The following is a 15,730-nucleotide window of genomic DNA, read 5'->3' on the forward strand; positions in this document are numbered from 1 at the left end:
GTCAGTTTTCCTCGTCTGTTCCGTGGTTCGCCTCACTTCTATTTACTAAGTACCTCTCTTCTCAAACTGAATCGCTAACCCGTTAACCTGTTAGATCTACCGTGTTTAGTAATGTGCCTTCCGTTTGAGTCCGATACTAAAAGTAGATCTTTCGGGAAATATTCCGGTTCAAAAGACGGCTGACTGAGTTCGCGTTGCACTCATTCAGTCAGTACGCTGGCGAATGGCAGCTCGTTTACGTAAACGTACCTACTGCCTGGCCTACTACAATGTGTAGTAATCGAGTCGGTAACCGTGAACCAACTCGGGCCCGAATCGACACGAATGCGCTGTCTCGTACGACTCTACACGCACGCTGGCCACATCGGCCACATCCACAGCACATCCCATCCTACACACACACACACACACACACACACACGTACACACAAGAGTGCAAGACAATTCGACCTTTGTATACAGATAGACATACAATGCACGATTTATTTTGTGTTTCATAAACTTCCAGATTTACTGTGTTCTTGTGCTTTTATAACAATCTACGGTTTTGAACAATAAAGAAACTTGAAACTTGAAAAACTTGTACCAAACGCTATTCCAGGGAGGTGAGACAAAACCTCCCTGCAGATACAAACCTCTATCACTAGTATCAGTATCACCTCCCTGTTGTCATGTAGCTGTATATTTATGTGGGACCATTTATGTGTGTGCGTATGTTGTTTTTTTTTTTTTTTTACTGTTTGGGGTGGTACGTCCCAAAATACCACAGGACAATTCATGTGGTACTGTCCTGTGGTACTGTTGTGTGGTATACATCCCAAAATACCACAGGACAATTTGTGTGTATACTGTCTTGTGGTACTGTCCTGTGGTACTTTCCTGTGGCAATGTCCTGTGGTACTGCCCTGTGGTACATCCCAGAGTACCACACGATCCTGTGACACAGTACCACACAGTTCCTGTGTTAACATATATTTGTGTGGTACATTGTGTGGTACCAACCAGTACCACAGGGAGTACCACATGAGCCTGTAAAACAGTACCACACAGTTCCTGTGGTAACATTTATTTATGTGGTACATTGTGTGGTACTGACAAGTACTACAGGGAGTACCCTACAAGCCTGTGGTACAGTACCACACAGTTCCTATGTGGTAACATTAGAAGTGTGTGGTACATTGTGTGGTACCGACAAGTACCACAGGGAGTACCACAGGACTTTTTTGTTAGGGTATTATTATAATAATAATAATAATAATAATAATAATTATTATTATTCTTATTATTATTATTCACTCCGCTGTACTCGGGTTAGGTTAGGGTTTATATTGATTTTATTCAAAAATGAATTGGACAAATCAATGAATTATGGGGACACAAATGATTTCGTTTTATTTTATTTTAAATCATTGGCGTACCTTCATGGACGAATCTTACTTGGTAAAGAAATCCACTTTCTACTGTTTATACAACATGTATTTCGCTCACTGACTTTTGTTGTTGTTGTTTTGGTTTTAAACGTGTGTTTCTCGATGTTTACTGTCAGTCTTTGTGCCAGACTTTATGACATCTATATTTCTTTCTGTTTTTTTCTATGCATTACCTTGTCTTGTAATTTTCCTTTCTTCCCTCCTTCATTCCTCGTCTCTTTCATATTTTCTTTTAGCTACATGTACTTTCTTTCTAGAGAATCTGAAAATTTTGTTTGCTATAGATCTCCAGTGGTGAGGAGCTGAATAAAGACTAAATAGGCAACCTCAGCGCCACATTTCGCTTGTTGCTTGATTCATGTGTTCACGTTTGTTGTACTCCCCCTAGCTAGCTGAGTACGCGCTGCCGAAATTTAGTCTTAAATATTCTGTATTCCTACTCGCGAAAGAATGTCTAAAATGCCGCTGAAATTTGCCGTAGTGTGCTCAAGTAATCAGAATCGCAGTATGGAAGCCCATGCTATTCTCGGGTGAGTAAAACATCATCAGTGTCTGTTATCAGTACTGTACCACTAAATTGCACTAGATTATGCAAACCACTGACTACACGTGTACTATTACCAGCACGTAGCACCAAGCACACATCTCGCCCCCGGGCCGTGCGGGCTCGGGCGCTCCGTTCGCGTTCGGGCCAGAGCGACGGCTCTGTAGTCTGGAGCCTGTGCCTGGTCCCTGCCCTGGAGGGTGTTTCACAAAGAATTTTAATCGATCTTTTTTATATTAAGTTTCAAGTTCCTGTATTGTTCAAAACCTTGTTATAAAGGCACAAGAACATGATAACAGTCTCGAAGTTTATAAACTGCATGGCATGGCAATCATGTTTCAATAACAAACTACTATTAACGCATAACGTTAGGTCTGTCTAGTTAGCTAATAATAGTAGTAACCTTTAGTTTTAATGTTAACTTAGCTTAGATCTACAATGTAAGTAGGCTCTATTCTAGGCCCCTAAGTTTTAAACGAAACCTGCTGGGAGTGTTGACAGGCACCAAGACAATGTGACCAGTTGGTTGGTGACCCACTGACCCTGTGCTGTGTCAAACAAATACTTTCTTTTCACTTGCCTTTCCAATATAATGTAGGCACCACAGGGCAACTAACAATATTTCCATGCACAATGGTTCCATGGAATTCTTTATAATGAGGTTCCATTATGTAACAAAACAATCATGACAATTGAATAACTATGATCATGATGATTACAACAACCAACAACAAGTAACGACAACAAAAAGAAATAAACGAAAAAGGGGAAAATACAAAATTATTACAATGTATCTATCCTACTGTAAAAGTGGAAATTTTCGCGCATTTCGGGCAACCAGAAACTAGCGTGAAAATAAAAGCACGCGAATATTTTTGCTTGCCGTATGTTCCTGTGCATGGTTGCTTGATTCCGCGGAATTAAAAACACGCGAATCTCTTCTTGCCCGGCCAAGCGCGAAAAATTAGTCACTTTTACAGTATGTCCTGTTTCAGTGTTTGCTTTTGGGAGTCGTATCTATTAATTGGGAATACATAAAGAATAAATCTGCACTTGAATTAATAAATTCTTCACCTCTTGCTTGAAAAAGTCTCTTAAATTTGAACGTAGGTGGATTTTCAAGTTTAGTCAACAATTTGCTTTTAACAAGCTCTGAATCAGAGGCGTCACATTCTCTCCTACAACATTTTTCTTGCATTTTTCACAAGTTCTCATGCAGTTCAAGGAGTAGGGGCTAGGGGCATATAACTGCCAGAAACAACTGGGAGTTTGCTGAAGTTTCTGCATCTAAATCTAGTGAAAATGTCATTGTCTGGTTTGGGGACAAAATGTTCAGATATTTTTCATAACACATATCATCCTTGAATATCCTATAATTTATGCAACTGCTTGAGTTATTTAAATCAAAATTCCACTAAATTCATTTTTCATAAAAGATTACATACATCTGTATTCCATCACCTTGATGCTGACCAGAGCTACCAAGTCTCACGCATTCTGCATGAGACTCAAGCATTTAGGGGCCATCTCACGATCTCACGCATGACACCCATTTTTCTCACGCATCGGGCGAAGTCTGCAACTTGGGCCTATAATAATGAGCATAGCTCAAAAGATTAAAGTGATAGCTGCAATTGAAGGTATATTTCCCTGTTGTCTTTCAAAATAAGTAAAAAATAGTCACTTAAGTATGCACCTGATCGCACCATTAAGAGCTAAAAATTGAAAAAGCTCCCTACCGTGGGAGGCCACGGGGGAAAAACCCCTTCCACACCCTCGCTCGCGCGCACATTCGCATGCCGAGATGCTGAGTCATGAAAATCTCACTCATAAATTTTTTTTGAACTTGGCACCCCTGGCTGACATCACAAGTAGGCTATATGTGACCGTGCACCTCAAAACGAACACAGAGACTCCAACTCTCCCGTTTTCGACGGGAGATCTCCCGCCGAAAGCCCATTTTTGCAAAATCTCCCGTTCTCCCGCTTGAGATTTGATTTCTCCCGCCCTGGCTCTGTGTCTCCCGGTGGAAAGGATTTCTTACTCATTGCTATCGTATGTTGAAAAAAAATAAGCCTTAGATAGCACCAGAGAACATCTAGAACCCTAGGAACTTTGCGCTTCGCACACATCAACTTGAGGTCTCCCGTTTGCTAGGGGTTTCGGGCGGGAGAATCTCCAGATCAGAAGGTGCTTGGGGTTGGAGTCTCTGCGAACATAAAGTCGCACACACTGATTTTGCGTGAGGACTGAAAACAAGTGAAATGGGTCAACCTAGCCGAACTTGACTTTTTCATATTTTCTAAAAGAGCAGGTCTTCTTTTACATTATGCTAAAATTTGGTATCATGAAACGGGCAGGAAAGTGTGTTTTTTAGCAGTATATCTCGAGCATTTTTGATAGAATAGTGTGATTAGGTGTGTCTTCAGAATCCCTTTTTCATTTCTGAAAAACCTTGTCCACACTCTTCACTTTCAACTCTAATCACTTTTGCAAGGATAGTGCTACTGCTTTGAAAGTTGGCATTAATTATGGAAAGAATAAGTCAATGAGACATGTTTAATTTCAGTTTAATCTGATAATCCCTTCATTATTGTTACTCCAGTGGTTTACTTCCTGTTTTTTGTCCCATTCATCGCACAGCCAGCACGGTTTGGTAAAGATTAAGCGCTTGAATAGACACTGTACTTCAGAGCCTCTTTTCTTAGTTCACACTTTTTCTGAGGTTGTGCTTTCTTTCCAATATTTAGATAGGTTAGGAGAATCCATTTGCTTTGAGTTATACATCATTTTAAAGCTTAAAGTCTGCTCTTTCAGAATATGGTCTTAACTAAAAATTCATGTCTGGCAACTTTTTGTTTGTTTTGAGGTGCACTGTCACATATGTTAAGGGTAGCAATTATTCCCCCTTGCTTTCTGAGAGCAGTCAGTCAAGTGCTCTTTCATTACCCTAGAAAAATGCATTTTTTGTGGAATTCCCTTTATATTTTCTTTATATTGTTGTCCACACATGACATCATTTAACCTCTAGTAGTCTCCTCATCCAGCGGTTCCAACACCAAAACTTTAAAAATTCATAACTTTTGCATCGATTGTCCGATTTTCCTTAAACTTTCATTGATGTGTTCTACTAATGTTGCTGGCACTTCCATTCAATCCCCATTTCTCTGGGTTTGGGTTTCCTTTAATTGAAAATGATAAAGTAAGGAACAAAGGACTTTTTTTCTGTAAATTTTGATAACAATTTGAGGTGGATTCTGAAAACATGAGATAAGATTGAAAAGAGAAACCAATGGCATACCATAATTTTAAGTCAATCTTGCAATTGTGCTGTATTGCCAAATGCAAGGCAATGAAAAATTTGATATTACACATTTCTTAATTCTGCATGTTCATATTGTATTTTAAGTATGAAAACGATCTTTCCTTGTCATAATATTAGAACAGATGTAATTGTTCAAAGATTTTTTTTTTTTTTTTAACAAGTCATCATATCCTCAGCAAAAACAATACCAGACTTTGTTCAGATTTGAGTATGTTTTGTGCATTTGGTGTTTGTTTGTTTGTTTTTTCCACAGCTGCAAATGTCAGGTACATGTAAAATTGTTTGCTGACTTGAAACTTGTTTTTGTACATTTTGCAGACTTTCCAACTTCTTTGGTCCGGCATTAATTGTATAGACAGCAAATGATATGATCACTTGTTCATTTGTGTGCTTTGTAAGTTCTGTTGAAGTCTGGATGATTTGTGGATGGAACAGAGGCACCACATTTTGTAGGATATTGGCAATTTGCATAATTTTGTAAAATGTCATATTCGTAAACAATTTTGTCTAGCAATGACAATAGTTGTTTATTCCTTGCATTTAAATAATTTGAACACTGTGTTATTTATAGTTCAGTGAATTTGTTTGTTTATTTGTGTTTTTAACTGTAGGAAAAAAGGGTTGAATGTGAAATCCTTTGGAACAGGTGCTACAGTAAAACTTCCGGGACCAGCGCCCGACAAACCAAACATCTACGACTTCAAAACGACGTATGAAGACATGTATCAGGACTTAAAGCGCAAGGACAGAGACTTGTATCCTCTTTGCACTGATGGGATGCTTAGTGGATGGTTTTGTTTGGTCTTATACAGTGAAACTCCCACTTCAATGCAGATGTGCTCATTAACCAAAGTTGCATTGTATGCAGAACTAAACAATTCGGAACAACACAATTAATTCAAAAGTGATTCTGAATGATATGACCCACAATGATTTGCACTTTGGTTTCCTTTCGCAATGTTCTCAAGGTGTCATGTTCTGTAATGATCCCTGTAAGTATAAATAGAAACCAATTTATTTACTGCATCCTCAAGTTTATCCCAGTCTTTGAAAGCTGTGGTACTTGTTAGTCTAGTGGATATGTCACCTGTCTAGCAATTCGGAGGTCGTTGGTTAAGTCCAACGCAAGAATACTGTGTCCATTATTTTTGTTGTGGCTACTCCTAAAACACTGAATAATCGGTGCTTGAAGGGCATCGATGAAGGGCAACCATCAATCAGTTGCAATGAAAAATGACTGAATGCAAGAATCATTAATATGAATTTAACTCATTGAGGACGGTTTCATTTTGCTACAACATGCATTTCCCAGAGGCACTTGCCCGAGTATACTCAGGATTTGTCCTCAGTGGGTTAAGACCAGTCTGATAGTCCCATGGACATGTATGTTAAAACATTATGCAGCAAGGAGCATATTTTCTTGGTGGTATCTGTGACCAATATCAATATTTGATATGAATTTCTTACTCTCTCCCCTTCCATTATTTTTTGGTTATAATTTTGCAGTACTAAATTAACATAGGGAAGGGTATGTACATTGTAGGTGCTTTGTCTATTTCATGATAGTATCGCTCTCACAATAAAATCCAATGACAGCAGTGATACTAGAATGGTCTTTCAGAACAGACAAATCTCCCATGTTGAGTGTTACAGAAAAAAGGTGTTTTGAATTAGCACACATTTTGGTGTAGAAACAGAATGCTAATCCCATCATACTTTCTCATTTATGCTGAAGATACAGTATGTAGCTTTTTGTTGTCTGAAGTCTCCAGAAGGTACAACAGCGGCTGCCATGGCATCGCATTTCTTGTGGGCCCTCTAGCCTCTACCAGCTTCATTTTCTTACTAGATTTCGTTCCAATTTGCTGGGGAGGTGTTTAGCATGGTACATTTGGCTATTGTTTTGGTGACAGCGCCCTCAGTGTTCTGACTCTGGTAAGCCAAAAGGTGAATTGATGGAATCTCAAGACTTTAAATAGCTTTCATTTTATTCCTTAGGTATGGTATGTAGATATATTCTAAACTGGACTTTGATAGTAATTGTTTTGTTTCTCTTTAGGTACTTTGGATACTGTTTTGTAAATGACAAGGAATTACAGTCAGCTCTTACTGAGCACAACTTGAGTTGCACAAATCAAATATTTTGCCCAGGGTCAAAGCTTGTACTTGAGTCCCAATAGATGAGGTTCCATTACGCATACATGTCTGCCTATCACGGGGCATGGGATGTTACGCTTACATGCTTGCCCAAGTGTATGGGGGCCTCCATAGGCAGTTTTTGTCCCACAGCATGGCTTGAAGACATCATTGGAACCTCAATACGGAATGCTCATATAGTTAACTGTTTGATTGTATTCTTTTTCTTCAGTGGCTGTTTTTGAATACTGAAGGATGTGTGCTGACTGTTATCCAATTTCTTGAGAATGTTTTGAATCCTTAATTTGTTTATTTCTTCTGCGTGGTGATTGGTGGAACCAGATACACCCAGAACGGTATTTTGCATATGTTAGACCGGAACAGGAGATTGAAACCAAAACCGGAGAGATTCCAGAGCAGCAAGGAAAAGTTTGACATCATCTTGACTGCAGAAGAGAGAGTATATGACCAAGTGCTGGAAGGTGGGAAAAATCAAATTTAAAGGTTTTATGATGTACAAATGCATGTTGATTTGTGTTGATTCGTGATACCCTCAACATCACTTTTGTGGTGAAACGAATATCTAGAAATAATCCATCGAATAGTATTTAATTATTTCTTCTATTTTTCTTCAGATTACTTGGATACGCTCACACAAAACCTTCCAAACCAAGATTCTGGTAGTGACCTCATCTGTCAATCAATGCTGAAGTACTGAATTTGATCAGCAAAAGACATTGGAATGCACCCTCCACGAGGCCGAGCATAGCTTGCATGTTCCCTCGCCATGTCTTTTGTTAGTCACATTAATATCGCAGAAACTGCAACTTATGCCAAGTCAAAAAAAAAAGAAAAAATTGCCAGGAAATTCTGATTTGAGAAAATTTACAGTGACACGACATTCGCTCCTGTGATGATTAGTCCGGTCATATTTTCTCCAAGGACTTAGGGTTAGGGTTGTGATTGGGTTTTAGGTTTAGTTTAATGTGAGGAGTAGGATTAGGATTAGGAGTAGGGTTAGTGTTTATGATTGTGTACAGTATAGAATTTATGTTTGGCTTTAGTGTGCAGATATTTCATTGGAGCAATTGTCACAGGAGCAAATGTCATGGAACTGCTACACACACTGTTTATGACATAATACTCTCATACCCGCTGGCCATACAGATGTAGTGTAAGTGTGTGAATGGGGTGCTACATAAACTGTACCCTAGTATGCTTGTCTGAAAGTATTAGCTTGTGAATGGGAAGTTATACTCAAATGTCCACTGGTCTTAGGAAAGCAAGTGTCATTATATGTCAACTAACAAAGTAATAAAAGATGACATTCCCTCAACTTGTTGCTGACATGGTAAGGGCTATATCATTCCCCCTACTTTTTGAAATACAGTTCTTGTAGGTATTCAGCCAGGTGCTCTTTCACAATGCTAGAAAATTAAAAATATGTTGAATTTTCTTAATATATTCTTATATAATATTTCATACACGACGTCACAAACTGTACAAGTAGTAGTCTTCTCGTGATGATGGCGGTGCCAAAACTTCATTCTTCTAAAAATTCATAACCTTTGAACAGATTGTCTAGATTTTCCTCAAACTTTCACTGATATTTTCTTCTAATATTGCTGCATTCATTCAATCAACATGCATTTATTTGCTTTTCATTCTCCTTTAATTGCAATGATCTCCATCTCCGCCTTCTTGCCACCAAGATTTTGATACCAGAGAAGAAGAGACCCAAGTTCCCGTGCACGTCATCAACATTGACATCCAGGACAACCACGAGGAAGCAACGATCGGGGCATTCAGATTTAGTAGTCTCGCCATGAAGGTACATTGTAAATGAGTCTTAAAGGGATGGTACAGTTTCAGTTGAGATGGGGTTTTCAGTTTTCAACGCTTTATGATGATGATTTTTTTCAGATAATGACAAACCCCTTATGTAATTTTAAGTAGCCTATAATTCTAAGAGGAATTCAAAAATTGTTTGGTGAAAATTGGTATTGAAATGGCTGAGATATCAAAATGATAATAAAGGGATCCAAATAAAAGGTTGGACCCACCTTATATTCGGATCCCTATGTTTTACTATGTTTTTGGATATCTAAGGTATTTCAAAACTGTTTTTCATCAAATAAATTTTGAATTCCTCTTAGAATTGTATTCGTTTTAACATTTTACGAAGTGGTTTCAAAGTACACGTATCTCACAGAAAGTTAAAAGCTGAATACTCACGTCAACCAATACTATACCATCCCTTTATGCCCGCTGCACACTATACGACTGACAGACTTTAGATCCAAAATAAATCACAATAGCCTCTGAATAAAAACGCTTGTTTTAAATTTCAGATCCAAAGTCTGTCAATTGCATTGTCGTGAGTCGTATAATATGCGGCGGGGTTTAGGCTCTGACTAAACCTAACTGTACTTTGTTCACCTTCTCAAATGGCACAGTGTGTCTGGTTGATACAATGGACTCCCGTTATGACAAAGTGTTCGGGACCGGCAGTTTTCGTTCGTTATGAGGTTATGTATCGAAATGTTGTTATAATCAAACAAAGAAACAATAAAAAACAAAGACCGATAATGTTGCGGTCTGAAGTTTTACTTCATTGTAAATTGAATTTCCTTATAACCGTGTGCGTTATAATGAAATTCTTGTTGCAACGGAGTAAAAATTCATGTCCCAAAATTATCATCTAGATCTCTTTACATATTGTGTTGTTTGGCTTTAACGAAATTTCAATATAACAAAGGAAAATTGCCGGTCGCGAGGACTTCGTTAGAGTGGGAGTTGCCTGTACGGAAAATATCAGGAAAATAAAAAGAAATATCATTTCTTACAAGAAGTACACATTTCCTCCTCTTGACGCTGACACAAAATAACTCTACCTGACTACCTCTACTTGTTTTTTGAAAGAGGTAAGCCAAGCGCTTTTTCATCATGCTAGAAAAATGGCAATGACAATGATAATGCATCGTTGGTAGTCCACCAGCATGCTGATCCCACTGTGTCCAAACATTAACCAGCCACATTTAAAGGGACTGCACAGTACTAGTTGAGGTGAGGATTCAGGTTTATACATTTTTTTTTTTCATGAGATTATGAGAAACCTCTTATGAAATATGAAAACCATGTAATCTAAAGAAGGATTCAACGTCTATTTGATAAAAAAAGGCCTTGAAATGGCTGAGATATTAAAAAAAAAAAAAAAAAACTTTCCTAACAAATTTGACAGGCCACAACTTTTATTAGGTATCTAATTACCTAATTAGGTTTTTAGATATCTCAGTTATTTCGAAACCGATTTTCATCAAATAAACTTTTGATTTCCCGGAGAATTGTATGCTCTTTAGCATTTCATAGAGTGGTTTCTAAATATCTTGCAAATTATCTCAAGCTGAATCCTCACCTCAACCAGTACTGTACAGTCCCTTTAACGATTTGCACTCTAAAGCTAGAAGTATTCTCTTCAGAAAATGCATACATACATTTGTATATGTGCATATAACATGCATGCATATTAGGCACCCAAGTGTGTGTGAGTTACAGTGCCATGTGAAGACCAATCTACTGACTTTTGTGAATTATACTTGGGACTCCAGACATAAGGAAGTTCTTGATAACTTCAGTTTTCTTTTGTTGCATTGAACTTTTGCTATAGGCAAATGTTAAAGTATGTTAAGGTATAAATAAAAATATATGTGTAACTGAGTTATTACTTTGTTGTAACAAGAAGTTTGTAATGACTGTGTTTGTTATAATGGGAGTACACTGTACAGATGACTGTATGTCTGGCCTTTAATTGTATCCAGATAGTTGCTTTTGTAGTCGGGACAAAGGTATTACTGTAAAACACGATATACTCGCGGCATGAAAATTTTGCGAATTGGAGCCTATGGCCTTTCTGGCAGCATGAAATATTCGCGACTTGCCACTGGCATCCAATGCATAGTGTGTAGACAAAAACTTTGGCGTGCATTTTAATTTCGCGAATGTTACAGCTCGCAAAATTCGCGAAATTGAAATGCTGGCGAACTTTCCTCGTTTTACAGTACCCTGGATGTGTCCCAATCAAGAGGTGGCTACTGTTATTGTGCTTCATTGAGCCTCATATGATATTCTGGGGACATGTTAAGCCAGGCACAGAAAAGTGAAGGCACTTGACATTGAATCATGTGGTCCACATCAATCAAGGAGTCACGTATAGTTAACAAAGTGCTACCAGCAGCAGTATTTGAAATTCAATGCTGACTCTTCATGTCTATTGAGATTACTTCTGGAGCCAGATAGCTTACATACTTCAATCTAGCAGACATACTGAGCCGTGTATTAACCAGTATGAGTAAGAGATGCAGCCTATCTTTCAATACTATGCAGACCTAAAGATTTCAAAGATTTAACCGTATGAAAGGATTTGATCTGGAATAGACTGCCTATTCAAGGATTTGAAGCACAACAAGCATTAACCCGTTGAGGACGAGTCCTGAGTATACTCAGGCAGGTGTCTATGGGAAATACATGTTGTAGCAAAATCAGTCTGTCCTCAACAGGTTAAGTGCTCATACATATATTTATATTTGATGATAAAATCTTTTGAATTACATTGATTTGATATAAGAGTCAAAACCTGATGGTGTTGATGATTACTGTCTAAGTTGAATGAAAGTTTGTGTAACATTAGAATTTGCACAATGTCCCCAGTGGGAAAAGTGAAATAATGATAATGAAAACAGCATCTTTAACGCAACCTTGATAAAGTTGCCAATTTTGAGCACAGGGGAATATACATTGTAATTTGAATGAGGTACTAATGAATGTTACTTTGAAAATTACCATTACCACTCAAATTTTCACCACCTTTTTCTTTCTAATTCACCCAGCTGGAAAGTGCAGAGGATCTGGAGAATGAAATTGACGAGTTAATACAGTCCTTTGAACATGAGATGAATATAACTGTCCTTCACACTGTGTGCTTCTACTGAAACCTGTCGCGCCTTTCAACAGAAGGATTTGGGCTGAGTGTGAAATGGGCTGTAGTGATGTGTTAATACAGTCCTTTGAACATGAAATGAATATCACTGTCCTTCACACTGTATGCTTCTACTGAAACCTGTCGCGCCTTTCAACAGAAGGATTTGGGCTGAGTGTGAAATGGGCTGTAGTGATGAGTTAATACAGTCCTTTGAGCATGAAATGAATATCACTGTCCTTCACACTGTATGCTTCTACTGAAACCTGTCGCGCCTTTCAACAGAAGGATTTGGGCTGAGTGTGAAATGGGCTGTAGTGATGTGTTAATACAGTCCTTTGAACATGAAATGAATATCACTGTCCTTCACACTGTGTGCTTCTACTGAAACCTGTCGCGCCTTTCAACAGAAGGATTTGGGCCGAGTGTGAATGGACTGTAGTGATGTGTCAGCCGATGCCCGCCTCTCCCTTGTCCGTAGCGACATCTTCGCCCATGTCTCACGTGGCACCACCCGCTGTTCTGTGGAAAACGTGATGGCATCAGTCATCCAGCAGAATCATATTTCTTTTTTTTTGGCTCTCATTCTGCCAAGAGGAGCATGGCCAGGACGGACCAAAGGGCGCGTTCGAGCGCTCTCCTAAAGCGAACTGTACCGTACTGCGCCCACGCCAGAGGAGTGCTCGAATGCTCCTAAAGTGTACTGTACTGTACTGTACAGAGCCAAAAGTGGACCACTTTCCGATGTGCTCCAAAAGCGTACCGTACCAAAAGTTCGCTGTAAAGCATGTGCGTATTATGCGCATGCGTCACAATGCATAAACATTATTCTCTTTGTTTGGGACAGCTGTAAGTAGTTCAAGCGCCAGGTGGATGACATTCTTGCTACAAAAGTGCGTGACCATTTCTAAAAATAACTCGTGAGGTACGTTTTCTCGACAGAGCGCTCGAATGCTTCAAATCTGCCTCAGTTCGGTACGGTACGCTTTGGTTCAGTTCACTTTGTTTGGCTTTAGAGCGCTCGAATGCACCCAAAGACAAGAAGAAGAAGAAGAAGAAGAAGAAGAAGGCTTATTTTTCTCTCAGGTCTTGGTTTTGCAGCAGTGTGATTTTTGTATTGCTGGAAGGGTTGCTGTATTAGATAATGTGCTTAGTAAAAACTGACAGACTGACATTCCGAGTGTCTGTACTTTGAGGTAACCCAGAAGCCATGGACTACCTAAGAACTATTCTGACAGATTACTTTCCTGGACTTTTTATTGGTTAATAATCCCAACAACATTTTCTGTACAACATTTTATGTTGTGGTTGATATCTCAATAAGACATTACGAAGGAATAATTGTAATGTTTTTGTGTACACTCATAGAAACTATCATATGGTATAATGCACTTTCAAGAACTGAATATTATTGCAGGTTGTATCATATGGGAGAATGTCCATCATTGGTCAGGTATTGATGCTCTTATTAAAGTTATGGTGATATATTGTCTCGTAGTTATCACATGATTGGGTGAACCAGTTCATATATTCATTGATCAAACGAAGATGAAAGCAATCACAGGTCAAAGAACCCTGAGAGGAGATTGAAAGATGAAAATTACTTCAGCAGATTGCACGCAAAGTGGAGAGGACACGCTGGCTGTATGGAAAACATGACTTAAATTCATGGCTCCACCATGCAGGATACAGCATACTATCTACCTATTCAGACACATGTTTTGTAGGAGAGAGTGTGACTGATTCATTGGCTTTGATTGACAGATGCTTCCACTCCTGCATTAAATTCGTAATTTCCCATTTGGGCAATTCCGTGGTTAGTAATGTTACATTTAAAGAAATTTAGATATTCATTTTTACTATTAAATCACCATTTATTCATTTCAAGTCAAAATCATGTTAAAAACATGTTCATCCTTCCCAGGTTTATGATACAGAAAAGAATGAGTACAATCCAATAAATATTAGAATTGCTATGGCAACTAAAAGGGCTGGTTAGTAACGTTACGAAAAAAGGACATGACAAAAAAATCAATGTCTTGTAACAAAAAGTGTGCAAAAATTCAAGTTACTTCAAACAAAGTGTTGCATTAATTTCAATTACCCCTGGTATTGCATCATGACAAATGTTCACGCAAATATTTTTAGCAGTTCGACCGATAATTTATTAGCTAGACCCCCAAATGCATGGTTAGTAACGTTACGGTTTAATAGTAACGTTACATTTGTCCGGAGTAATTCCGCAGGTCATTTCACCCTTTTGTAATTGACATAATGTCACATGACTTCTGGAGCATTTAAATGTATTCATCTTTTACCTTTTAGGAAAATTTTAGGAAAAATTTTCAAAGCAACCCACTGTAATTTGCATTTAAGTGAATTTCAGCGTCCCCAGTCCCACATGTACATTTTAAATGATAGTTTTAGATCTCGCAAAATCAATAAATACGAAAAATAAAATCTACTGAATTTGAAAGACCTTAGTGATTGGTGAACATCCATGGCATTAGTTGGAGTAAGATAAAGAGGCACATTTCTTTTATCCATGTCATGTCCACCTAACTGCGGAATATTGTCCATTTGCAGATGAAACAAAAGCCCAGCTTTAATGCTTCAAAATAGTTCTAGAATGTAAGGAATAGAAACATCCAATGTAAAAATGTTAATCAGTATAATCAATGTTAAGTATTGTTAAATATAAAAAATGTGAACAATGAATATGATAAGACTCTTTCTAGACTAAACCATTTACAGTTATGGTTTACTGAGAAAAATAGTGATATCTCTGTATATTTTAGGCTTTATTGCAAAATTTGTATATGGTAGGATGTTTTGTGATACAACTGACCTACACATATGCATCAAATGTGATAACTCAGAACATTTTTTGAAGGCGCATGGTCCCAGTAGTGTAGAGGGCGCTGTTGATGATACTGTCGATCACCGTCAACATTGTACAAAGATTGCCGAAGTTGAGCTGTCATCAAGAGTAAAGCGCATAGGTGTTGCTAGGTAGCATTGCCTTCCTTGTCTTCTCTGGGCATCACACAGTCTGTAGTAATGTCAGGGTGCATGCATTATCCTTCTTAGTATGACATCACAAAAGAAGTTTGCTAAAGCTGTCATCCCCCTCTGCCGAATCAAGAGCGGAACTGTGATCGGACACTGACCACAGTGGATCGGACTTCTTCAGACTCGGGGGAAATGGGTCAAAGCGTAAGCGCTAAAGAGGAGTCGATAGCCTAGGTCTCTATAGGAAACTTGCGCCGTGTGCCCGTGTACGCATTCGATTAAACCACCGGGACCATGTGCCTTTATTA

The 15,730-nt window shown here is 38.4% G+C and overlaps 1 protein-coding gene across 1 annotated transcript; it reads left to right on the plus strand.

Annotated features, from left to right (window-relative positions):
• The first annotated feature begins 1,830 nt into the window (after window positions 1-1,830).
• On the plus strand, window positions 1,831-12,857 carry LOC139733560 (RNA polymerase II subunit A C-terminal domain phosphatase SSU72-like). The gene is made up of 5 exons (XM_071644371.1): window positions 1,831-1,960; window positions 5,911-6,054; window positions 7,778-7,917; window positions 9,148-9,266; window positions 12,322-12,857. Exons 1-5 carry the CDS (start codon window positions 1,881-1,883, stop codon window positions 12,421-12,423), a joined length of 585 nt encoding a protein of 194 aa, XP_071500472.1. The 5' UTR covers window positions 1,831-1,880; the 3' UTR covers window positions 12,424-12,857.
• The last annotated feature ends 2,873 nt before the right edge of the window (window positions 12,858-15,730 follow it).

Source organism: Diadema antillarum, unplaced genomic scaffold, assembly GCF_040938485.1.
Source record: "Diadema antillarum isolate AM-2024a unplaced genomic scaffold, OU_Dant_1.0 seq00000483_RagTag, whole genome shotgun sequence".
In the NCBI taxonomy this organism is placed as follows: Eukaryota; Metazoa; Echinodermata; class Echinoidea; order Diadematoida; family Diadematidae; genus Diadema; species Diadema antillarum.

Excerpts from the sequence above, each read along its gene's own strand:
- LOC139733560 (XM_071644371.1), top strand. The coding sequence starts at position 1,881 with ATGTCTAAAATGCCGCTGAAATTTGCCGTAGTGTGCTCAAGTAATCAG. Across the intron at positions 6,055-7,777 it reads AAGCGCAAGGACAGAGACTT|ATACACCCAGAACGGTATTT; the intron begins GTATCCTCTTTG and ends TGGTGGAACCAG. Across the intron at positions 7,918-9,147 it reads ATATGACCAAGTGCTGGAAG|ATTTTGATACCAGAGAAGAA; the intron begins GTGGGAAAAATC and ends CTTGCCACCAAG.